Source organism: Pelophylax lessonae (genome assembly GCF_965119305.1).
Source record: "Pelophylax lessonae genome assembly, chromosome: 8".
NCBI lineage: Eukaryota > Metazoa > Chordata > Amphibia > Anura > Ranidae > Pelophylax > Pelophylax lessonae.
The window spans coordinates 251,476,634-251,503,268 of record NC_138775.1 but is presented as its reverse complement, the minus strand read 5'-3'; the positions used below and the strand labels follow the sequence as shown (position 1 = coordinate 251,503,268).

The 26,635-nt window shown below is 41.5% G+C and overlaps 1 protein-coding gene across 1 annotated transcript in view; it reads right to left on the bottom strand.

The window, feature by feature from the left end:
• The window catches only part of COL24A1 (collagen type XXIV alpha 1 chain), a 417,206-nt gene that overhangs the window by 189,234 nt on the left and 201,337 nt on the right, over window positions 1-26,635 (bottom strand). Inside the window, exons 11-14 of the mRNA XM_082265511.1 lie at window positions 26,557-26,610; window positions 24,071-24,115; window positions 14,200-14,253; window positions 12,072-12,116 (exon numbers count right to left, since the gene is read on the bottom strand). Coding sequence (XP_082121637.1) covers window positions 12,072-12,116; window positions 14,200-14,253; window positions 24,071-24,115; window positions 26,557-26,610 — 198 coding nt within the window. The remainder of the gene's footprint in view (window positions 1-12,071; window positions 12,117-14,199; window positions 14,254-24,070; window positions 24,116-26,556; window positions 26,611-26,635) is intronic.

The following is a 26,635-nucleotide window of genomic DNA, read 5'->3' as shown; positions in this document are numbered from 1 at the left end:
ACTCATTCATCCTACCAACTGTTTAGTGTCCGAGACTCCACTCTGTCAGTCCCTCTAATAGTGTAATATTGCCAAACAAAAAAAAAAAAAAAGTAAGCGAAATTCACTTTTGTTGAGAAAAAACTATCCCCTCTGGGTAATGTGAACATTACAAGGATTTTACCCAAACATTGTTGCAGATTGCTACCTTTTGTTATTCTGAAGAAATCAGTTTGTTCCTCTGTGCCCCTGTGTTGAGTGAGTCTAATGGGAGTGGTTTCATAATTATCAATCACCTGCTGCACCTGCGGGGCACTAATGAGGAAAGCTGCTAGACCTGCATCCCTTTAGACGTGTTCCTATTGGGAATATCTCATCAAAAATGACATTTTTGTTGCAGGGGTTGCCTGAAATCTGACTTGCATCTTAGTGCAGACTTCAAGGAAAATCAGTGAGCCAATCACACAAGCAGGAAATGATGTTTCTGGGGTGTGGTCAGTATACATTCAGGTGTACAAAACACCTCTAGGTAGCCATATTGCATTTCATTTTCAGAAAATTACAGTGGCTGTAGATTGAAAAGGAAAGGTATTTTTTAAAAACATGTAATTATCCCCCGAAACGCGCCAATGGCAGTGGCGGCTGAACGAGAGTCTCCTGCAGGACCCCTCCATCCTGGAGGAACTGCGAGTGGAACTGAGACAGTTTTTCACTTCCAACGCCCTCCCAGATACTCCCCCTCTCATGGTTTGGGAGGCACATAAAAGTTATATTCGAGGGGTCTTGGTCAAAATTGGCTCACGCCGTAAAAAAGAAAGGTCCCAACAGATGCAGGATCTTCTCCAACGCATCGACAAACTGGAATCGACGCATAAGAGGTCCATGGCCCAGGCCGCTCTCCAGGAATTGACGGTCCTCCGGGAACAGCTCCGCTCTTTGACCCTTTTCAAAGCTAAGGTCTCGCTAACTAAATGTAGGCGCATCTTCTATGAGCACGGGGACAAATGCGGTAAGATCCTGGCGCATGCCCTGCGTCGGCAGAGAGCGCAGATGTTCATCCCTGCCATTCTTTCCCCATCCCAGCAGAAAGTACAAGACACGGATCATATTGCAGAGGTGTTCCGCCGATACTATGCCTCCTTATACAACTTGCACGCGGAGCCCTCTTCCTCCGATCGGGAGGCCTCGCGGACACGTATTAGGGAATATATCCGTGCCTCGGGACTTCCCAATCTACCCACGGAAGCCCTGGACCGGCTGGATGAGCCACTTCGACCTACTGAACTGTCGGAGGCTCTGGCGGGGTCCCATGGGGGCAGGGCCCCGGGCCCTGATGGATACTCGCTATCTTATTACAAATGCTTTGAGGACATTCTTTCTCCTCACTTCTTAGCTGCCTATAACGCGGCAGGCATGGGAGCGGACTTTCCCCTGGATTCCCTCCGGGCCACCATCACGGTGATAGCGAAGGAGGGCAAGGACCCTCTTCTCTGCCAGAACTATCGTCCCATCTCCCTCCTTAATGTGGATCTGAAGCTTTTTACCAAAATTCTAGCTTCGCGGCTGGCCCCGCTGCTTCCGCGGTTGGTCCATGATGATCAGGTGGGCTTTATACCCTCTCGCGAAGCCCGGGATAACACCACAAAGGCGATTAACCTGCTCCATCTGGCGTGTTCCCGAGGGACCCCCACGCTGATTCTCTCGACGGACGCCGAAAAGGCGTTCGACCGGGTGAGCTGGCACTTCCTTCTGGAGACCCTGGAGCATATAGGCTTGGGTCGTCGCATGCTGACGTGGATCCAAGCGATCTACTCCCGTCCGTCGGCCCGTGTCAAGGTGAATGGATTTCTTTCTGACTCATTGGAGATTACTAACGGCACGCGCCAGGGATGCCCCCTCTCGCCCCTAATTTTTGTACTGACCCTTGAGCCCTTTTTGCGATCGATTCGGGCCAATCCCGATATCTCTGGTCTGTCTGTCTCCTCGTCACTTTCACCAAAGGTGGCAGCTTACGCAGATGACCTCCTCTTTTTCCTCTCCAAGCCGCTGATCTCCCTACCAAACCTTATGCGTGAGTTTCGGACATATGAAGCCCTGTCCTCCTACAAAATTAATTTCCAAAAGTCTGAGGCCCTCCCAGTCGCGATGTCGTCTTCTCTGTCACGTCTCCTCAAGACTGACTTTCCCTTCAAATGGAGCTCCTCGCATATCCAATACCTGGGCATCGCCCTCCCCAACTGCCCCAAGCGCCTCTTCGACTGTAACTTCCCTCCCCTTCTCACCCGTATCCGGAGGGACTTGGAGGATTGGCAGAAGGGCCTGTTCTCCTGGTTTGGGAGGTGCAACATTCTAAAAATGAATGTCATGCCCCGCTTGCTTTACGTGCTCCAGGCCCTCCCGATCGCTGTTCCGTTATCCTTCCTCCGCACGATTAATGGTGTCTTCCGTAGGTTCCTCTGGATTCGGGGCCCCCCTCGCCTGGCGTTGAGGCTCCTTCGCATGCCCAAGCTCAGTGGCGGCATGGCCTTTCCAGATGCGGCCATGTACTCTTCGGCATGCCACTTAGCTAGAGTCCTAGACTGGCATCTACATGGCCCTTTGAAACAATGGGTGCGGATCGAACGGGTGGTCGCAGGTTCGCCCCTGGAGTCTCTTTTCTGGGGGACATTTCCCCTCGCGAAGGAGGTCATGGATCACCCGACTGTAGGGGCTACGTTACAGCTGGGACGCCGGCTGTGCAGAGATGGTCGACTTTTGACCTTGCCTTCCCCTTTGTTCCCGGTTTTAGGGAACCCAGAATTTGCGCCCGGCCTACAGGACCCAGCCTTCCGCGCATTGAGAACCCAGGGTCTCCACCAGGCCAGGCACTTCCTCGCCGGTGGTCGCTGGTTATCTCGACAGTCCCTCCTCTCTCACAGTTCCTTCGCAGTTCTGTCGTTTTGGCAGAAGATTCAGCTCGCCCACTTTCTCGAATCGCTGCCGCCGGCGACCTCCTATACTCGACGCCTCACGCCCTTTGAGGAATTGTGCACTACCACCCCCCCAGTACGTCACGCGATCTCTCTGCTGTACCGCCTCCTGACGTTGCCTGAACCTTCTTTCAGGCCCTCGTTTATCTCTCTATGGGAACGCGACCTGGGTGTTTCCTTTTCGGATCATCAGGTTGAACGTCTGTTTTTCTTTGCATACAAAACCTCCACGTGCTCTAAATACCAGGAGGTGGGATATAAGCTTCTGACCAGGTGGTACTACACCCCGGTTAAGCTCCGCAGGATGTTTCCTGACTGCCCGGATCTGTGCTGGCGTTGTGGAGAAGAGGTAGGCTCTCTCCTCCACATTTTCTGGTCCTGTAGTGGACTACAACCCTTCTGGCAAGAGGTCCTCCGCATCGCTCAAAAATTTACGGATCATACCCTAACTCTGGATCCAGCTCTCTTCCTCTTACACCATCACGGCCACTCGAGAACATCCTATCGGAAATCGATCCTGCCAATCCTACTTACGGCCGCCAAGAGCTGCATTCCCCTGCTTTGGAAGCAGTCCCAACCTCCTACGGTTGCGATGTGGCTACGTAAAGTAGCGTTCATTAATGAAATGGAAGACTTGACAGCGGCCGAACGTGGTACCAGAGATCAGTTTCTTAAACGCTGGTTTTACTGGCATGAATTCAGTGCCTCTGAGGCATATAGGGATCTTGTTGCCTGAATGACCTGCTTGCTGTGGGCGGACCTCTCCCCTCCGGTGCGCCATTTCCCTCCTCTCTCACCTCTCCCCCCCCCCTTTTTTTTTTTTTTTTTTTTTTTTTTTCCCTTCTCCCCCTCTTCCTCTATCTTTCTTTCTTATGTGTTTCTTCCTGATTCTATTCCTTCCTGCTATCCATGCCTTCTCCTAAAATCTTTCTCATTCCCTCACGGCATACGTGACATGATTTTTCTCTGGGTTCTGCTGGAGTGACGGGTTTCGGGGGATGCTCTCCTCGCTCCTGTATACCGGCCATTTGACAGATGCCGGTGGGAGTGGGGCTCCTCCCTTGGGACCGGTTACCTTGCGGATACTTATAATAACTGTGTATCGTCTTATAATGCTTACTGTTCCATCCCCATGACTCCTGTTTTTCTGTTTTAAGGCTTTTTCGATGCTCGGATGTATCTTGATTTACTGTTCTCATTGCTTATGTATGCCTTTCTTATTCTTATCCTTAATAAACGTTGAATTTGAAAAAAAAAACATGTAATTATAATATGACTTGTGTCACAATTGTATATGCTATATTTTTCTTTATTTGCTATTTTTTTCCCCCATGAAACTGGAGTTACCTTTTGAAAATACTAAAATATACAAGGCCGCCCATAGCTCTGCTCCAAGCTACATCACCAACCTCATTTTAAAATATTACTTAAACCATTCTTTTTGCTCTCTCATCAACTTTTCCCAAAAAATCAAGATGAAAATGACCTGCAATAGAAGAGGAATCATACTCACCTTTACAGTGGCCTGTATCTCCTTCCCCCTCTGTTTCAGAGCTGCAGCCTCATCAGTCTCTTTGCCATTCAACACTTCCAGCATTGTGGGGGTCAGAGGAAGGAACCACTGCACATGGCAGGGAACACTAACAATTGGACTCTCCCGAAGCAAATAAAACCCCCAAAAACTGCTTTTTGGGGTTTTTTTAAGTCAAATTCACAGTAAAATAACAAGATTAGGGTCTCCTCCCCTTTAGTTTCTGCTGTATTATAGTAGTGCAAAAATGTACCTGTGGGAAGAAAAGTTAGAATATATACAATCCCCATGGCGCCTAGGCAGGGATGGTATCACCAGTTAGAACCTGAGAAATGTTATGTAGCCCAGATCTCATGAGAAGTCATTCTCACTAGATTTGGGCTACTTGGTAAAATGATGGCAATATCACCCTCTGCAATACAGAAGCCAGGTAAAAAAGTGAGTAGGCTGGTGGTGGGCCAGTATGATGCTGCACATTGCTTCCTAAAAACTTCAAAGCTCCCTGCCTTGGTATCCCTCTCAAGAGCCCTCAGGCCTGAGGGAAACAGTGGGCTATCTCTTGAGAGCAATTATGCAAATATTTTAAATTCATTGATTGGTGGTTGTCAGTCTGGAGGAGTGGCTAGTCCTAAGCAGGCTACATTTGCATTCAGAGTGCCTAGGGCAGTGATGGCGAACCTTGGCACCCCTGATGTTTTGGAACTATATTTCCCATGATGCTTAACTACACTGCAGAGTGCATGAGCATCATGGGAAATGTAGTTCCAAAACATCTGGGTCGCCAAGGTTCACCATCACTGGCCTAGGGTAACACTCACATGTAATGCTGAGCCTCCAGGCTGAGAAGAACTGAAATCTAATGAATATAAGGGATAAGCCAGAAACATTTAGGCTAGGGAGGAAAGTTCTAGATGAAGCTGGACATCCTTCAGCCAAGGACTAAGGCATAATAAGTCTATCTGACTTGCTGCAGTATCTAATGAACACTATGAGATGCTCACTGTGTGCAGGGTATGCAATTTCAGTACAGAAGAGGGTCCTTTACAACTGTGCAAGACTGATTGATGAGGCTGGAGTTCAGCTTTAAATATAATGTTTGATTTATGTTTGGATACAATTGCTAGCATCTGTTGAAAAATATAACTTGTCTGTAAATATTTCTGTTTTGGCTCGGTGTATCAAATCCATGAATGGGCCATTTGTATACATGAGGGATTACAGGCATATATATTTACAGATCTACTTTTACTGCTTACACATGTTTGCTTGTAATACATTATGCATATGATATGTTTACATATATATTTAGAATGAGTTTTACATGTTTATCAGATGGTATTGTAAGTTTATATGGAGAATACAACTGATATGCACAGAAAGAAAAATGACTGAAAAATGGTTTATTTGGCGCCATGTATATACTACATGTTTTCATGTGTGGCAAAGAATTTGAACCGTTGAGTTAAATTCAAAGCATTTACAAGGATGGGATTAGTTTAAGAAAGATAGTCATGTATTCAAATATTGGTTTACAGCCTCTCCTTTTACAGTTTTGTATTAAAAGTTCATCAGAATATTGGAAACCATAGCCAAATCCCTAAGAATCCTTCCTAGTGGATCTAAAAATGTTTTTGTATATATAACATATATTTACTGTATATTAAATGAAACGTTTTTTATATCAGGAAACTGATAATTAACATGATACAAAGTCTGCCAAGTCTTTCAATCCAAAATATCAAAAGGCTTTGAATATTTCCTTGCATGTGATGTCACTTTACCTGGCGTCACAACGTCGGCGCGCAGTTTTCACTTCTGCCCTCGCTCTATGAGGGGAAATCTTTTGGCGCCAATGCCTGAGCGGTATTCACCGCTCGGGTGTGACGCCCTCCTACGCTGCGGACGCCTGCATGATGCTGGAAGGAACCCGTGACCACGCCATTGTCATAAATACCAGCCTGTTAAGGAACACATATCCTCTTGGGCTTTTTCTTTTGGGTTATCTGCAAATAAGATCATGGCCACACCATGCACTATGCAGCATGAGTTATTCTTTCTGGCAACAATTGTTTTTCACTATTGTCCATCACTTTCACAATTTTCACCTTTGGGGTAAAAACTTTATTTTGGCACTTCACCTTTTTCTTAACTTAGTTACATGTTCACCCATACACCCCCTATGTCACTCTTGGTGTCTTTTGCTGCCTCAGTTCTCTAATGTATATTGCAATTTTACATACCCTAGTATACTCTTTATAGTCATACCCTTTCTGTCACCTTCTTTCTCCTTTGTGTGGGATACTAATTGATAGTTATCATATATGCTGGTAGCGAATACTTATATTCCCTCTTATGACCATAATAATTCATTTTTATAGAACCTTTTGGGACTACCAGTCATGTCACCACCTACTTTCCAACGGAGATCCACAATCCTTATGAAGTCCCCCTATTCAGGCATCGGTGGGCGCGGCAGTACTTCCTCAGCTCCCGGTGCAGACGCCCCCAAACAACACTTACCCTACAGTGTCACATGTTGAACCCTGAGCAGTTGTGTAAGCATACTAGGGTAGGACATCCCACCATTTAGTTTTTTTTTTTTCCTCCCCCTTATCCTTTTTTTCCATGTGTTTTTACCACTAGACTCCAACATTGTTCATATTTTTTACAGATTTGCATCTGCTCCTGAGGAAGTGGAGTGTTCTCCATGAAATGTGTTGAGCCATATGGATGCAATTTCTTTATTACATCATGCTTTTTTATCTTTGACCTTTTATATGATTTTTTGCTAATTATGAACTAATGTTACAACTATTTATTGAGATTCATCTACACAATCACCTCTTAAACCAATGTTCATACTGTTCTAATGTGATGTTCTTAATATTCAATGAATTTATGAAATTATGAATTACGTTTTTGTACCACTATTGTTGATGAGGGCATACTGTCAGTTCTCAAGATGCAGTTGACGGGGGAGGAGCTCTGACGTTGGATGACGCTCACGCTGGAGTTGTGATGCCGGGAGTAAGCCGTGCCTGAAGGAGAGCGGCCCCCGCCCACACGAAGATGCAACAGGCTGCTGAGCTGTGCCACCGACCCTTTGGCTTCCTTACACCCTCGATTAGGAACCACAATAGAGCAGTGGCCAGTTAAACATTTCCTTAGCGCCCCAGCTTGAGTCCTATGGTCGATGCATCCGTCCCTCTGAGGGAGATTTTATTGAGGTCAGGAAAAGATGCCACCTGGAGCTCCATGGGGCTGTGTTGACATAGATCCCCCCCGACTTCATCTTTGGAGGAGTCCTAGAGGCAGAGAAGGGCAGATTCTGCACCCAGACTAGGAGGAAGATTGCATGGGAGGTTGTTGATTTTGAATCCTTGTCTGTGGACTGACAGCTGTTCGCCTTTGCTTCTGATTCTACTATCACTGTCTCCCCCCCCCCTCCCAGTTAGAGGTAACCCTCTGCCCCTTAAATAATATGGATATTTGAACCTAATGAGCAAATTCTAGCCCCTCCATATGGTGGATTTTTTTGGTTTGGTGGATGATGAATGGATAGCACCCAGCAACTGATGTAAATGGGCATTGGGACTATTGTTCATATAAGAATAAAATTGGGCAGAGGTTATCCTGACCTTTGCAGACTGCCTCTACATTTATACACATACTGGGCCATTTAGTAATTTTAACCAGTGTGATAGCTGTGGTTCCTCATTTATCCACTCACCCATCCATCCTTCCCTGCACCCATCCATCCTTCCCTGCTATTTTAGGAAATTGAGAGTTATGATATTAAAATATATGTGAGCACATAAATGAACCCAGGATCTCTTATGCTGTATTGGTAAAGGAAAAAAAGAGCAGAGAGGTTGGCAGCGCCCGACTTTAAAAAGTACTATCAGGCAATTACTATAGCACAAATAGCAGATTGGATGCACAATAAGGAAGTTAAGAGTTGGGTGGAGATTGAACGGTCGCAAAGTAGAGTGGATTTGGGTAAGATGGTATGAGTTCCACAGGTATACCGATAATTGGCTAATAGCACAAACCCACTGACTAGGAACACTTTAAGGATACGGAATAGTCTTTATAGACTATATCACTGGCATTAGAATGCACCTTTGATTTCACTAATAGACACAAATTATCTTAAACCAGGGAAAAAAGATTATTTATATTTTGTTAGATGGGCAAGAGGTGATACAGCTACAGGATATAATGGAGGGAAATAAAATGTGCATGCTTTTTGAGGGAGTATGCCACTAGATAGATGGAGATATACACAACTGCAACATTTTGTGCACTCACTACCACAACCGCTGCGGGGGGGAAAGATAATATGAGGCCAATAGAGAAACTCTTTGGTTCCCCTTCATGTATAAAGCAAAGTATATCTAAAATATATAAGATACTGATAAATGAAGCAGAACCTGTATATCCGCCCATATTTGGGGAAATGGGAGCAGGAATTAGGACCACTTTGTGATGAGGAAAGAATTGAGGCTAGCTTGCTTCTCATCAGTTGATGCTGGGACAACAGAGATGTGCTACAAGCTTTTTGCTAGGTGGTATGTTACCCTGCAGAGGGTGTGAAGAATCAGGGCGGACGTGCCCCCAAACTGTTGGAGGGGATGTGATGCCCCTGGGACCTTTGCACATATGTTGTCTGTATGTATGTGTGTGTATGTATGTATATGTACAAGGATACAATCATATTGGGAGGGGATCACTAAGGCAATTTGCCAGATCACAGAACACTTTCAGGGATATCCATGGAGCTGTTGGTTTCATTGTAAGGAGAAAAAGATGACTGAATAAAAGAATACGTTAGTGCGGCATTTGTTAAATGCAGCCAAAAACTTGATACCAAGACTCTGGCGAACACCAGATGTCCCGAGTACGAGTGAATGGGTTGCAAAAGTGGGATGGGTAAGATCTATTGAGGAAATAATGTTTACAGTAGAAGATTTCCTCAAGAAATACTGATGGAGACTAAGAGTTAGGATCACCCTCGCCTGAGAGGATGAGGTAGGGCCACAGTAGGGCATTGGAACCTGTTTTAAAAGAGGAGGAGATCCTGGAGGGGGGAGTCGAGGAAGATAGGATAGGAGGAGATGGGGTTGTGAGATTTTGGAGGTTTTTTTTTTGTTTTGTTTTTTCTCTTGGGGTGGGAGGGAGAGGATATTAGAACCTGTTTTGGTAATGCTTTGAACTGTATTTTTGAATTTGTATATGGTTCTTGTTTTCTTTTTATTCTCTGAAATGAACTTAACATTAATAAAAAAGTTAATATACACTATTGTTGATGAAATTCTTTATTATGTTACAATCTTATGTATATCTATATATGAATTTTGGATGTGCTTATGCATTTATTTATGACTGACTGTATGCCTCGCACCTCATTTAAAGTCCAAACTCCTTTTCAATATCTAACCAAATAGGGATGTAAGCACTTGGTTGCGCATACTTTGTTCCTCATTCAAAGTCCTAAAACTTACCCTCCTCTATGCTGCTCTAAATGTATTTTATAATTATATTCAAATTCTGTTTATATTAATTATATTATAATATATTTACCCATCTAGGCCATAAAAACTGATGGTTTCACACTTTGTATATTAAGGACCAAATGATGTGTTTTTCCAGGGCTACCTTTAAATCTGAACTCCAAGCCAACAGATAAATACATTGCTTAAATACATCTATGGCAGCTATCCTACCTACCAAAGGATTTTTATTTCAGTTCATTCAGTCCTGTGATTGGACAGTGAAATAGTAGCAACACACTGATTAGATCATTTACCTGCCCTGTCCTACTGGCAGCATATTCCTTGTCAGTACAAGGAAACTTCTTCCTTGGAAGATGGCCCATTAAAAAGACAAGAAGATCAACTGTGCAGGCATGGAGAGCAGAAAGAAGATCTGGGCCTGGATGGATATAAACAATGCAATGGCTCCTGGCTGCAAGGACCCGGCAAGTATGCAGCTAGGGTTGGGAAGGGTGTGTTAATTAAGGTCAAGGGAGGGTTGGCAAAACTGGGCAAGTCTACTTTCTGTAAGTTTTATTTTTATTTTTTAATTATTTATATATATACCTGCATTCATTGAGTTTTTGTATTTGCCTGGAATTCATCTTTAAATCAGCTTGTAAAATGTAAGGACCATTCATTTGTTGAGTCTAAGACAAGCCTCTTGAGTTTCAGTAGCTGAGAACTGTAAGTTGTAATAAATCACAGAGCTCTTAAGAGCCGGAGCTCTACAGCTGGGATGGAAGTTCTGTGTTGGCAGCTCGGTAACACTCTTTTGTCTCAAACTAGTAAAATGTTCCAGGCTGATTGTGTGTAAAGTCCAGCAAGCTAGAGGGCAAGAGGCCAGCTGGCAGAGCCCACTGTGGACAGGAAAAAAGATAATGTTCTCTACAAATCCTCTGTGGAGCAGTCAGCACCTTCCACTAGAGAACTATTTACATATCGACTTAACTGAATGTAATTCAATGTCAAGTGTCGTTCACAAACATCAACTCTTATGAATACAAACTCCTTAAATGAGACTCATACTGAGAACAATATGAAGGCTGCCACTTCAGAGTCTCTATAAAAATGCTAGTTTTCTTGCTTCAAATCTTTTACAGTGAATGACAAGAATAAGCATGCAGAAGGTGAAATTAGGACTGCTGGTCTGCATACTTGCTGTACTTGCTGTCAGTATCTCAGAAAGTACTGAAACCACTGAATTAACAAGATAGCCAGACAGCTAGAACTTTCAGAATGTGCGGTCAGCAACTACTAGCAGGTTTTCCTTACAGCAAATCACTGGGCCTGTTTTCCCCTAACCTTTTAACATGGTGAAACCCTTGAAATAACTTTCAAAGCTCAGGGAACCTCTGCTAATATTTACTATATCTAGGGTCCTAGTACATTATCAGCGTCAGTGGAAAAAATGCTCCTTACATTGGTGATTATGGGAATAATATCTCATATACAGATAGGTAAAAAGATCATTGTTGCCAATGGGTACTCATTTGAGAGGCTCCTCTACACAAATCAATGCAGCTCTGTGACCATTAATTATAAAGTAATGAATGTATATTTGAAATGCAAGCAGTGCAATAAACTATATTTGAACTGACATTGATCTCGTGCAGTCCTTGTACAGCAGAGCTGGACTGTATGAGGAAGAAGCAGCACAATGTTGTGGGGGTACATTTTGGACTAAAGGTGAATATTGCACCAAAGTTGGTTTTCCTTTTCTATCTTTTTTTAGGCCTTTCGTTTACATTTTTTTAAGGTGAAATGTGAATTTCATGTAAATATTTTAACTGAAAGATTGTTGTAAAAATTATAAAGCTCTCTGGCACCCCTATTCAGATCCATAAGTGGCTAAATGGTAGCCCAGCCTGGAAGCTGTTGGTGAAAAAAGAGGAACAGGCGTGCTGTAGAGGTCCTCTTCAATTTACTATTTTAGCCCTGCGGTTCCAGAAGGTATAACTTGTTCCCCATTGCCACAAGCTCAAAAAAAAATGAATTTGGCTTTACAAAAATATAACTTTTTAAAAGAGTATTAGACAAACAAAGAATTATACTTACTCTCAAACCAGGAAACCCAGGAGGTCCAACACCACCAACAATTCCCTATAAAACAAATATTGATGATGTCAAAAAAGGCCAAAAAAATCTAACGTTACCATTTATACTTTATATTTCCAATTCAAAACTGTTTTCTTGTCACCCTAATTGTTTGCTGAATTTGCCCACGTGTCCAGACATGGCCAAGCAAGACAAAAAAAAAAGGTTCACTTCTTTTGTACTTTTCCTAATTCAGCAGGGCCAAACCTGAACTACACAGAGGTCAAATGTAGTACTTACTGCTCACTCTGATGGCGGGTGGATGTTTGTGATGTCAAGAGTATGGATCAGTGCAGCTTGGTTCTTGATTGGTCAGGCTGCCTTTGATCTGTACCCATGTTAAGGTAAAATGGAGAACTGGAAGTAGAATACACTGTGTAGAACAGGCAGTGCCAGAGCTAATGTCAGGGATTTAAGTAAAATCTACAAAAGTCTTCTATAATGCACAATCTGCCTGCCCATGATCTGTATATTTGTGAGAATGGGCAAAGCCCCAGTAGACAGTAGGTACTTCATAGAATGGGCACGCTAGACAGTTCCATCACCTTTGCCTTTGATTTGGGTAAGTTCTACAATAGGTCCCTATGATGTGCAATCCCAGCACTATTAAGCACCACTTAAGTTCCACTGAAAGTGGGCTTTTTTTTAAAGAAATGTTGTAATGCATTGCATTGGCGCTGTCCTTTCTTATCCTGCTAACTTAAGAGCTGACACCACCACTATAGACCCATCACTTCAAAACACTTTTAGTACTTAAGTATCAAATTGGTTACTTGCTCTGGCAATCATTCTTTGACAAGCTTTCTGGCAGCAATGCAGATACTCCCAAACTATGGTGAATAGTGATGTTTTCTTTAAGAGTCATGCTCAATGCATCTCACAGGAACTCACAAGAGTCCAAATACTATCCAGAAGACCAGCCCATTCAGCAAATACAGTGATACCTCGGTTCACAAACGCTTCTGTTCATGAACAACTCGGTTCACGAACAGTAAAGTTCATAAAAATATGCTCCGGTTCACGAACTCCGCTTCGGTTCACGAACAGGAGCCGTGGCCATTTTAATGCTATTTCCAGGCTGTCACATGGTCGTGACTTCCCGTAGGAAGATCGTGGAGAGAAGAAGAGACACAGAAAGAAGTACCGTGAGTACTGTGAAGACACTTTTTGCTCTTTAGTGTGCTTTTTAGCACATACAGTACTGTACAGTACTTGTGTACAATACTGTACTTACTGTATTGTATTTCACAGCCTCCCACCTGCCTTCCTCCATGCCAGAAGTCATCTCAAGCAAGGTTAGTGTTCTCTCTTTATACATTACTATACTGTACTAATGTGTATTGTAATTTGTTTCATATTTTTGTGCTTCAAAAAAAAAGGTCAGAACGGATTAACTGGATTTACATTGAACCCTATGGGAAAATGTGCCTCGGTTCACAACCAATTCGGTTCGCGACCAGAGTCAGTTCACGAATTAAGTTCGTGAACCGAGGTATCACTGTACATGAATTTTCAGATTACCAACCTACTTCTAAATGACTTACAGAAAAAAAAAGACTAATACAACAAACTGTAGTAATACAAAAATACAGCTAGTTTAGATTGAACTGGACTACTACTAGATATATCATTACCTGGAAAGGAACCTTCACAGACTACTTATGGCATTCGGAATCAAACCATTAATTCTAAGTTGATTAAAAGTAGAGATCACTTCACATTTAAAATATGATAAATTTGTGATTTACATGATTATTATCAGTCTGTAATTTCACTTAGGATCCAAAAGTGTTCCAGACGTTAAAAGGAAACATATAATTTCATGAAGATTAATGATGGATGTACAGAACTGATTTAGTGAACTGATGAAAGGAATTGCTTAAATGGAATAAATTAATTACTATAGCCTTGAATGATATACTCCTCATCACACGCACCTTTCAAAGGCTTTGGGAACATCATGTTCCTATTGCCCCAAACTAAATTAAGCTTACAAATTGTTATACAAACACAATCCAGTGTTAACAATTTTAAGGTTTAGTATTTCAGAAATACACTGTGAGGCTCTGTAAATGAAGCAGATACTTACTGGGCTCCCATCTGGTCCGTGAGGCCCTCTATCGCCCAAGTCTCCAAGAAAACCCTAGAGGAAACACAGACATAAAACATGGGGCATAGAAGTATGGCCAGTATTGAAATATGCATTCATGCATAACATTGTAAGTTGAAAAATATACACATTGTGCCATATAGTATAACCAGTCAAGTTATAGTGAGGGAGCCAAGAAGAAACAAAAAGCCTTCAAGCTAAATATTCTGTACTGCATACTTCAAATGAAAGGCACACTGTATTTTCTTATTTTGAGTTATAATTGCAATCACATTATGTTTTTTATATTCTCATTTTTACAAATATACAATTTCATATTTTTCTTATTGTATTAAATTATGGTATTAGTAATTTTGCCACCAGTAGGTTCTCTGCTTCTTGAAAATTACTCGCCACCAGCCCACAGAAGATTTACAATTAACAGGTGGCACAGGCAGGACGGACAATGTATTTGTCTTCCACATGCGCATGTGCGTGCCCCCTGCCAACACAGCACGAGTTTCACTGCAGATTTCAGCCAAAATTATTGTCTGAAATCAGCTGATTGGCTGTGTCCAATCACACACACAGAGTCCTGTGTTTACAAACACACAGAACTCTGTGTACATATAAACAGCGATCTTGCTGTTTCTTCTCCCTGAGAGGCAGGGAGAAAAAACAGCCAGATCAGAAAGTAAAAGCAGCACACATTACACATTTTTAGGCACATAGTTAACCTGTTGATTGCCCCTAGATGTTAACCCATTTCCAGCCAGTGTCATTAGTACAGTGTAGGTATACAGTATTACTACTGATCACTGTATTAGTGTCACTAGCAATGTCAGTGTCAGCTAGTCACCCTCCCAGACAGTGTCTGTTAGTGTCAGATTGCCCACCACCCTATCACAGTCACACTATAAGTTGCTAATCACCAACATTATAGTATAGCGTCTACAGCTGCATGAATTCCATTAAATATATACCATAGTTCTAGACGCTATAAATTGCACAAACCAATCAATATACTTATTGAGATTTTTTATTTTTAACCAAAGACATGTAGCAGAATACTGTACATTTTGGCCTCAATTCATGATTTTATTGGATATGTTTTACAATAGAAAGAAAATATTTTTATTTTTTAATTTTCTCTTTTTTCATTTATATAATTTTCTCTTTTTTCATTTATATAATGAAAAAAAAAAAAAAACCCAATGGTGATCAAACACCACCAAAAGAAAGCTCTATTTGTGTGAACAAAAATATATTGTACGGTCGGCAAGTGGTTAAATGAGTGTTGCATTCCCATACGTCAATGGAAATGCAAAAGCCACTAAAAGCAGGTCAAATGGAGGTCAAAAGTGGGTCAATGAATTCTAAATCTCAGATATTTCTCAAGCTGATGCCACACAAGCACAAAGCTCATTAGTACATGTCATTACATGTACTGTATATCTAAAAAAGTCAAAAGGACCATACATTTCCTTTAAACAATTTTTGTCAGCATTTTAACAAATTCCCAAATTCCAAAATAAGACATGTACTCCATATTAAAAAATATCGGGAGGTGCTAGTAAAATATTTCTCCAAATCTCAATTGTGTGTTTAGATATTAAGATCTCTCTCTCTATGTATGTATATATATATATATATATATATATATATATATATACTGTATATATATATATATATATATATTTATATATATATATATATATATATATATACATACACACACACACACACAGTATACATAGAGCTAAACTGAATTTTAGAAAGTATTAAAATAATACATATAATCCTGTTAAATACTGCTCTCATACTGGGCTGGGCACAAAAAGGTGAACTCACACACAAACTAGGCACAAAACTTTGATCTAAATATATTCTTAAAAAGCCGCAAGGGATGAAAACCAAGTTTGTGTGCACAAAAATACCTTTACAAACCCAGATATTAGCTAGTAAAAATAGCAGTGACAATATCTCTTTGCTGTACATAGTCTGTGCAGAGAGCAGAGCTGTGGGAGGGGCCCAGCGGGCTCTATACACTACAGGCTGCCTGCAGAAAACTACAGGACAGGTGGAAACAAGACCAGTCACCCTGCACAAGAGAGAGCAGAAGTGACTGGTCTTTATGACAAGAAGCTCCTGCACAGAAGCAAATCTTTACAATGAATTACTGCACAGATCTGGATGAAACGCAGATGACACCAAGATTCAAGTAAGAATACAATAGCCACTTAGAGTTTCCAATGAAGCCCCAGTTACAGCGTGACAAAGCATAAACACAATTGGGAGATAGGGACACAGCTTATCACCCTATATAAGGAAATGCCTGAACATTGATGCAGATGGCAAGATCACCAAACATAAATTACGTTTTGATTCTCTGAGGGCCAAATATCATCTCCCCGGTTCTCATTTATTTTGTTATCTGCAACTTAGACATGTGTAAGGTGCGCAATTTGGTGCTGCTCCTCTTCGAGTCCAGATGGGTGGGTTGGGGTCTCTGCTATGGGATGACGCATTGGTCAAGGCTGTGTCCATGATCTATCAAAATCTATTTAGAGACACGGCAGGGCATCTAGCGCGCTGTAGAGCAGCCTGGGAGGTAGTGTTTCCCCAGATGGATGGGGACGATTGGAATGTCATATGGGATATTCATTTTTCCATATTGGTTTCGACCAGGGATCACCTCATTCAACACAAATTTTTACACTACAGTTATTTCACACAGGCTAGGCTGGCGAGGATGTTTCCTACTCAGTCGCCCGGCTGCTGGTGATGCATTTGAACCAATGCAGATTTTACCACATATTTTGGGAATGTGTGGTGATCCAAAAGTTCTGGCGGGAGGTCACAGACTGTATTGTGGATGTTACAGCAATCGTAATACAGCCTGTGGTGGAGGTGTGTCTTTTGGGATTAGTGGACGCCCTTGCTCATAGACATGCAATACGTATCCTTCTGACGCTGCTTTTTTATTATGCCAGGAAATTAATCGTGCTGTCATGGAAAAAATCCTCCCCGCCAGGAGTGGCGACATGGAAGAATATTATTAATAAGGCCCTTCCTTTATATAAGGCGACCTATACAAATAGAGGAATACCTACCAAATTCAATAAAGTATGGGATTGTTGAATAAACAGCACATCCATGGTGTCTGATTGACCGGCCCATTCCAAGGCTAGCAGACAGTAATGTCCTGAGTAGGGTTCTGTGAGTATGAGTTGGGGGGGAGTTTATGCTCACTTGCATGGGGGTGATGGTGTATTGGAGTGGCAAAGGTGTGTTATCACTTGATGATAAAGTGGCGTATTATAAGTATGGGGAACTAATCCATATTACTTGCTTGGTCTTCCATCAGGTGACTGGGTATAATGGAACTTGTTAAAACATGACACTTATATTAAGTCTGGGAGTTATGCGGGAGTCCTGCGCCGACTGTTTTTTGTGTTGTTAAACAGTGTGACCTTTTGGCAGGCTGTTGTGTTGTTTTTTGTGATTGTACTTTCAAGAAAATCAAAAAACAAAATTAAAAAAAAAAACATGAATTACGTGAAAGCTGCAGATTAAAAATATTGAAAATAACTTGTTTGAGTTTATGTGAGATTTTAGAAACTGGGGTTTACATTTACTTTAAACTTTTTGGCTATCTAGTTTAATCTGGTGTAACATTTACAGGAAAACAAACGCACAGCAAGGAAGTCTCAGCATCCATTTCCTTCTCATCCTCTGCACTGCAGAGATGACATCACTCCCTTCGCTTTGATAAGACGCAGTGATACTCAGCCTGTGAACAGCTGTTGCAGATCGCTCTCCCAGTTTCCTCAGTATGTCTTCCTTTGAGAATTTATCCTGTGAAGTGCTGATTATTGGAAACAGGGACACTGCAAAAATGTGCAAAATTGGGATTTGCCTTGGCTTGATACTGATAAATCTACATGTTTAAGAGAAACACTTTTAGTTAAAGCTGAACTCCAGGCACCAATCATTGACACTCATCACTAAAGAGAATTTGCAATATTATGCAATAATAATGTACGAGTTCAAGTACCTTTTCTGTAACTAGAGTTCTCCTCCCTGTTATGCTTGCCATACATGTTTTGTGAAACAGAAAGGCTGAAGAGTGACAGCAGAGAAAAGAAGACCAAGTGGTCCATTGAGTCTGCCCCATTTTTTTTAAGTTATTCGTGTTTTTCCTCGGAGAGGAAGTTATGGCTATTTGATTGTTTTCAGATTCAATCATTGTGATTGAATCACACATCGACCAAATGATAAAAATCAAAGCATGTATAGTCACCATTACATTGCAGACCCAAAGCCAACTGATAAAATGTTACTCTGGGGAGTGTAGTGCATTGCAGCTCCTCTGGTACAAGCCAGTGGTTTACGGCATGCATGTGATTTACGTGTCATTTATATATAACCGCTCTGTGTCTGCTACCCCTCTTTGCCAATCCCTCCATAGGCTGCCACTCAACCAACAAATTAAATTCAAGTTACTAACCATAACCTACAAAGCCATCCATAACTTGGCGCCCAGCTACATCAATAATCTGGTCTCAAAATACCAACCAACTCGTTCTCTTCGCTCCTCCCAGGACCTCTTGCTATCTAGCTCCCTTGTAACCACTTCCCATACTCGCCTCCAGGACTTCTCCCGAGCTTCTCCCATCCTCTGGAATGCTCTACCGCCATCTGTCCGACTTTCTCCAACTTTGTCTACTTTCAGACGATCCCTGAAAACACATCTCTTCAGAGAAACCTATCTGGCAACCACCTAACAACTGCACCCTTATTTTCTCCATCAGCCCATCCCCCACAGTTATTTCCTCTTGTATCTCTTGACCGCCTAACGAGCAGGGTCCTCTGATTGCTACTGTCTTAAATGTATTGTATTTGTACTGTCTACCCTCAAGTTGTAAAGCGCTGCGTAAACTGTCGGCGCTATATAAATACTTTATAATAATAATATTAATAATAATAATAATATACTTTCTTTATCTTTTAGAGGCAATGAAGTTGGGGATATCACAGGATATCATATTTTATCATGCAATGGGAAAAGGAAATGGGTTTCAGGGGGTTAAAACGTCCCCTTCATCTAGGCTTGTGTGTCGGCAGTGTTCATCCTGGACAAAAACTAAAACTGCTAAACAAAACTGGATATCACCAAAATTATCCGGGTTGTCTTACCAGGAATTACTATCAATTACTCATTTGGGGTTACTGGATAAATACTAAGTGGCTGTACCCAGCACCATGTAACACTAATAGATAATGCAGCATGTCACATGGGGCCATTAGAGACCAGATTTTGCATGGTGAGGCATCAGATGGCCCAATAGTGCTTTCAAAGGTATAGTCACATACTACACTACAACAAAAAAAAAAAAACAAGCTATATTATGCTAGGGTAATATTAGTGTAATATTTTTGTGCCCAGAGGTCAACTTTAAAGGACAACCTTACTTTCAAATGTTAGGCTGCCACACCTAGATGTGAGTGTTTTCAGGAAACTGTGGAGTGGGTTTTTTTTTTGTGATTTTTTTATGTGATATTTAGGCTTGTGCGTTTTTGTTTTAGCCAGTGGAAAGCTAGTTATTAGGAGGAGGAGATGGTTATTTAGGCTTATGTTTAGGTATTTTATGCATTTTTCAGATGCTCCCACAGGGCAAAAATGTCCCATTCTGCTTCAAAAGTAGCTCATGTACCATTTTAAGCTTCAAGTGTCAAGCTGCAGGCACCTGAGTGCTCATATGTAAATAGGTACAATTTAAAAGTATGGGATTTAGGTTGTTGAGTGTGCTGGAGCTTTGAGCTTTAAGCTACAAAGAGCTAAGCTATAAATCAGGGGTACATTTTCTACCCTCCTAAACCAACCTGCACTAACACTAACACCAGTTTCTGACTTACCTCTGCAGCCGGGTCATATCCTGTGCAATGTTTACTCCACTTTGGGTAGAGATCTACGTTGGTGTAGGGCACACATATGCACTGAACACTTAAATACTTGTATAAGGCTATCCTGGATATTAGCATTGTATCTTTGGTTGGTCCCATACAAGTCTATTAGAGATCAATATGCAGAATTTTTGTTATGGGTCAGTAAACAGTGCACAGGATGCAGCTTTGATGTATTGATAAGTAAAAAGCTGGGGTGGGGGATCTGGAAGTGCTGGTCAGGAGGTGTAGGGAAGGGCAAGAGGATTTTAAATTAAAAGTCTGACTTGGCCTTGCAAACTGTGTTTGAATCTGGAGGAAGGGTTACAGTATTTCCAGTGGGGAGGACTTCAGACTGCACTCATATCAACACAATGTACAGATCCTGCTGTTGTGTACAAGAGGCCCATAGGAACCAGAGTACCCTCCAAGTTAAAAATTAGAGGAGTCTGAATCATTTTTGGCAAGGGTCAACTCTTTTATGGAAATCCCCTTAATGAACTCCCTTATACACAAAGAAGCTACTGCTCATCCCAACACACCCACATCTGCAATCTCCACAGCAACTTTCTCCGTTCTTACTGTGAAAACAAAGAATTTCTTTTTTAAGAAACAACACTTTTGGGAAGGTCTGAGTAACACTCCAGGGTTCACGAACTAAGGTGATGTTTCAGAAAAATGTAACAAAACATGTCTTCTCTTTTGATTTAAACCATGTGCTGCATAAAGTTATTCAGCTGAAAAATATTACATGTACTGCCGATGTCTCTTCAAGCAGAACTCCCAAAAAACAGCTAAATACATGATTGAAGTGAAGTATTCCTTTTAATTCTGTTCAGCCATTCTTGTGAATCACATACCCGTCAACACTGTTTCAAGCAGGGTGAAACCTATACCACCGTAGCTTTGCAGTTCTTATATCACCTGCCATATGGGTATAGATATAGGATATGGATGTACATCTCCAAAATATGCCCCTTTCTAACCAAAGACACAACAAAGCTCTTAGTTCACTCCCTTGTCATCTCGCGCCTCGACTACTGCAATTCCCTTCTCATTGGCTTACCTCTACATAGGCTATCCCCCCTTCAATCCATCATGAATGCTGCTGCCAGACTCATCCACCTTACCAATCACTCAGTGTCCGCCGCTCCTCTCTATCAAGCCCTCCACTGGCTTCCACTAACCCAACGAATTAAATTCAAAATACTAACAACATCTTACAAAGCCATCCACAACTTAGCCCCCAGCTACATCACTAGCCTAGTCTCAAAATACCAACCTAATCGCTCTCTTCGTTCCTCTCAAAACCTCCTGATCTCTAGCTCCCTCCTCACCTCCTCCCATGCTCACCTCCAGGACTTTACCAGAGCCTCTCCAATCCTATGGAACTCCTTACCCTTATCTGTCCTATTATCTACTACTCTATTAGCTTTTAGACAATCTCTGAAAACCCTCCTCTTCAGAGAAGCCTATCCTACCCACACCTAACAACTATACCTCCATTTTCTCCATCAGCTCATCCCCCACAGCTATTTCCTTTTTTCCTCCCTTCTACATTTTAAGCTCTAACGAGCAGGGCCCTCTAATTCCTCCTGTATTGAATTGTATTGTAACTGTATTGTCTTCCCTCATATTGTAAAGCATTGCGCAAACTGTCGGCGCTATATAAATCCTGTATAATAATAATATATGAATGAGTATCATATTCCTGGTGACCTTAAACGATTTTCTCTTATCAAGTCAAGTAAAACCTCCCACTGACCTCCGGTAAAAACTCCCACTCAATCACCCCAGTAAATATTACAAATTGCCTCATGTTTGGATAGGGTCTTGAAATATTTATGTTATACGTTTCCAATGAGGACCTTTAGATATGTTGTACTTTGAATGGTATAAGGATATTTTATACTATAGTAACTATAGGTTGCTGTTTCCCTACAGCAACAAAAATTCAAAGTTGCACTACAGGCAACAACTAAATACAAAGTTGAAATAAATATATGGGAACACTTTTACCTGCCAAAAGATTTTCATTTCTCTCCAGACAGCCCTGAGATTTACACAGGAATGACAGAGAGGAGAGCAAGGTTGGTGACCTGACTTTCCCTACTGTAGTTAAAGTGTTACTAAACGCAGAACTCTGCCTTCACTATATCTAATTTTACTGTTGTGGGTTAAACACTACAAATAGGTCACCTCCCCGCCCCCAACTTGTGATTGGACAGTGAAACAAAAGCAGCACCTACTCACTCTGCTCTCTCCTCCTATTATCAAGTGCATGTAGCACACAAAATATTTCCTAGCGCTGCCCTTTCTGTATTCAACCAGAATTCAGGTACTTAAACTAACTGCATTTAAAAATATAAGCTATGATTTTATAATGAATATAACTGTTTATTTTATATCTGCCTGGAGTTTAGCTTCAGATATTCCCCATTTCACAACTACTCTGCTTTTAGCAGTCTTGCATAGCCAGACCAGTGAAAATGAATATCCGATGGTATGGTTTCATCTAATAACCCCCTTGGAATTAAAACACCAGTTTTTAATTAATATTTCCATGTAGCTCGATAAAGCATGCCGCTGGAAAGCAAAATCTCCATCTGGGCCAAAGTCCGGTCTTTAAAAGCTGCAGCTTGGCTACATTGTCAGGCTTTATATTGCCATATGTTTGTGATGCGCTATATACAAGGCCAGAATGATGTAATGCTCGTTGTCCATGTGTGTTTTCCAAAGTGGTGCTGCAAGAAAACCTAAAATAACTCAGGAGTGCAGTGAAACTGGATCCTGACCAATTATCGTAGTTTTTAGATCCTTGTAACTGCAGTATGTGTTTGGAAAGCACTTCTGAGGTGAACGGTTCCTCTGTTATCGGTTTATTACATTCCGCCATAAGGTCTGCTGCTGAAACTGTAACATTTATGGAACATTTACTGGTCTACAGTCACATTTGTGTTATTCATCAGATGTGTACTTTGGTATAAAGAGCTGAATCTGAATGGGTTATTCTGCCCAAAATAATTATTCCAGGTTTGGATGGAGGAAGGACAGAACGTTCACCAATTTCTTACACTTTACCTCTTGGGAACAGTGTTTGCTTGCAAGCAACTCAATGTCGCGCCCTCTTGAACTTTAATGCTTTTAAAGAGAACCTGACCTGGATAAAAACATTTCTAAGGTAACAAGCATTTTTGAAGTAGAGATTAAGCCATACCACTCATAGTGCTAAATCTTGCTCCCTGTCATTCAACTGTCAAATGTCTGAGTCTCTACTATCCATTGAAGCTCTGGTATTTTGCAAGTAAGTTACAGAAGTGGTGCTTAGATTGGGAAAGGGCAAGACTTAATCTTGACTTAAGCAAAATCAAAGTCCCATATATAACATAACTGAGCCAGATGTCTGAACTTCAGCAATGTTACTTTAGAAATGTTTAAGGTCTGATGAGATTCCGTTTAAGTGGCCGCAGACTTTAGCTCTGACTTCCGTTCCGTCCTATTATCCAATGAGTTTCTCCCTTTTAATGACTGATGCTAGTGGAAAGTGCTAAACCAAGGGAGAAGCATGCCAAAGTTGCCTCTGAAGTGGAAGCCCATGTAACAACTGTGCCCCTTTTTGAGGACTCCTTGAACTAACACCAACAAAAACTTCAGTTACTTGCACTTTTGGGGCTCACTTTTAGGAAATAAAGTCTCATTTGTATAGGACAGGTTCACTTTAAAATGCCTTCATTAGCAATCATAATTGCAGTTTTGGCATTCATTGCATCCTCATTTTTTTTTATTTTCCTATATATTTAATTGCAGAGCATTTTAAAAAACTCATAAATCACTAAACACCTATTAACGGATGAAATCATTATCTGTAAAACCACAATTTCTCGTTTAAATAAAACACATTCTCTGTACATGACTTGGCTCTCACCTGTGCGCCTTTCGGCCCTTTTTTCCCAGGTGGTCCTGGCATTCCCTAAGGGAGAAAAATGGTTAGTAATTATTCTGTTAGATTTTAATAAATGCTTGTTACAAAAAATGAGTATTTAACAAAACATTCCCTGTGTCATAAAAAGGTTCTCATTTTGGGTTATAATGGTTAGGTAAACCTGTCACCTTAGCGCTCAAATCAAATTAACCACTTTTTGCGTAGCATGCAATAAATTATCTTTAGCATTCTTGTAGTTTGCAGATCAAGTTCTGACTTCACTTGTTCCAGGTCAGTGACCCAGAAAGTAAAAATGAGGCAGCTGGGCAACTGATATGCTCAGCATTGCAAAGCTAAAGGTCCACCTAAGTGCATTTTACATGCAGTTCTTTGTTGAATTTGATGAAGACACTCAATGGGGTTCTTCATCTGTCTTAAGTGTTGTTGGGTTTCTGGTGTATTGCTGTAACTTTAAGGAGAAGGGTGTTCCTCCTGGTACATTGCCTTTAATTAATGCATTGTCCTATGTCAACTAGTTGGGAACTTAGATAAATTAGAGTTAGCGACCGCATTTTGACAAGTTCCTTGACAGGGCAGTGTGGCTTCACGTGTATTTGCAAGAGTCCGTTTTTAACGTTAGTTGTTGAGTTTAGTTAATTTTTTTTTTTTTTTGGTGTTGAATATTTGTCGATTTTGAGGTGCAAATTTGATATTGTTTTTTGGTACAACACATTCTGCAAAAAGCAGATAAACTGCACCAATCACCATTTATTTTTCTTTTGCAATTTTTTTATTTTAACAAATGCAAAGAGCAAAAAAGAGACACATGCAAAAAGTAAGACAGCATTTTCAATCATCCAAGTCCAACAGTTTTAAGAACATATTTGCTACATATTACAAAAATCAAGGTCATAATTATGCAAAGACTTAGAACTTTGTTAGTTCATAATAAAACCTAACCATAAGTGTAGTGCTTGGGAGGACATATCCTATGTTGGAAATGGAAAGGATAGGTCCAGTAGTGTATGTTTTATTAGGTGTGTGTGTGTGGGGGGGGGGGGGGGGAGTTATGATGTGGTAAGTGGCTCTTGGCACTTTGTCATCAAGCACCATTTTGTAAAAAAGTGTAGGTAACAACACTTCTGAACATCTTCCAATCTGGGTACAAAATGGCAAGACTACATTCTGCACCTCTCTACATATTCTGTCATTCTGGCTGGAACTCGCTCTGTTCACGTTGCTGTAACCGTGAGTGCACCTGGTTGGGCAACCTTCCCACCGGCATTGTTGTGAACTGTTGCTGGATTGCTTCAATACAAGTTTATTATTGCACTTGACTGTGTAAATTATTGTCGCCACATGCAAAGTGGTCTGGAGGAATGTTTCTTCAAAGAGACTCACCAACAGGCATAAAGATCTGGCGTGGATGGCTGTCCAGGGAGGGCTGCCACTCAGGACATTTATGCATGCCAGAAACTTGTGCAGATACAGGCACTGCCCCTTTTGTATCATTCACGAGGAAACGTCTTTTCACGTTTTCTGGGAGTGCTCATTTGCACAGAGCCTGTTGAGGGCCTTGGAACCTGAACTTAGAGACTTTGTTTCACAGACTGCCATCACACATTTTGCTGTGCTGAATGGACTTTTTCATGGTACTTTTACACAGGAGGACATTGACAACGCCTGGCGGGTGTTGTGTTGCTTTAAGGACGCTTTATGGTGCGCCAGAAAGCGCCTTATCCACCAGCGGGAGAGGATGTCCATTGAGGACTGTCGCAGACTGGTTCACAGTCTGCTCAGAGACTATAACCTGATGGATCTCATGGAGGAAGAGGAGGTCTGAAGATTTCCCCTTCCCCCACTCTCCCTTGCGTGTCTTTGTCCATTCAATAAAGCTTCGGGCCTGTGATTTCATTCCCCTCCCCTTACCCCTCTCTCCCACCCCCCCATCACACCTGTTGCTTATTGAAAATGTTATAGTATTGAAACAGTTATGAGTAATGCAACGTATAGACAATGTTTTTAGTTTCATGCTTCAGGGGTATTGCGGCGTCATGCATGATGTGATGGCACGGGGTATCCTTACTCCGCACACCACATCAGGCATCATGCCGCAGAATGAATGTATGTGATTGAATGTATTTATTAGTATGACCGGAAATGTATTGTAATGTAGTGTATTTATGCGCTGCGTCGCAGTACAGGGGAGAATGTACCCCGACAAAAGTATTGTTTTTTGTATATCTTTTATGCAAATAAAGATTACATTTTCAACCAAAAAAAATTATTGTCGCCACACCACACTGCACCCCACCTTCAAGTGTACCACTGAAAACAATCATTCATAACACACCAAACATGAAGGTGCACCTAAGTTCAAACATGTACAGTATACGGTCCCCAAGTCACTGTAGTCAGCATATTTTGAGGTTCCATTGGCAGCATATTTTTTAAGTCTTTCAAGCTTTGAAATAAGAAAATTGACCTACTCGTTCTCCTTCAGGTCCGGGAGGTCCTGGCAACCCAGGTATTCCTATAAAGCCCTTAAAATAAATAGAGAGGTTTTCT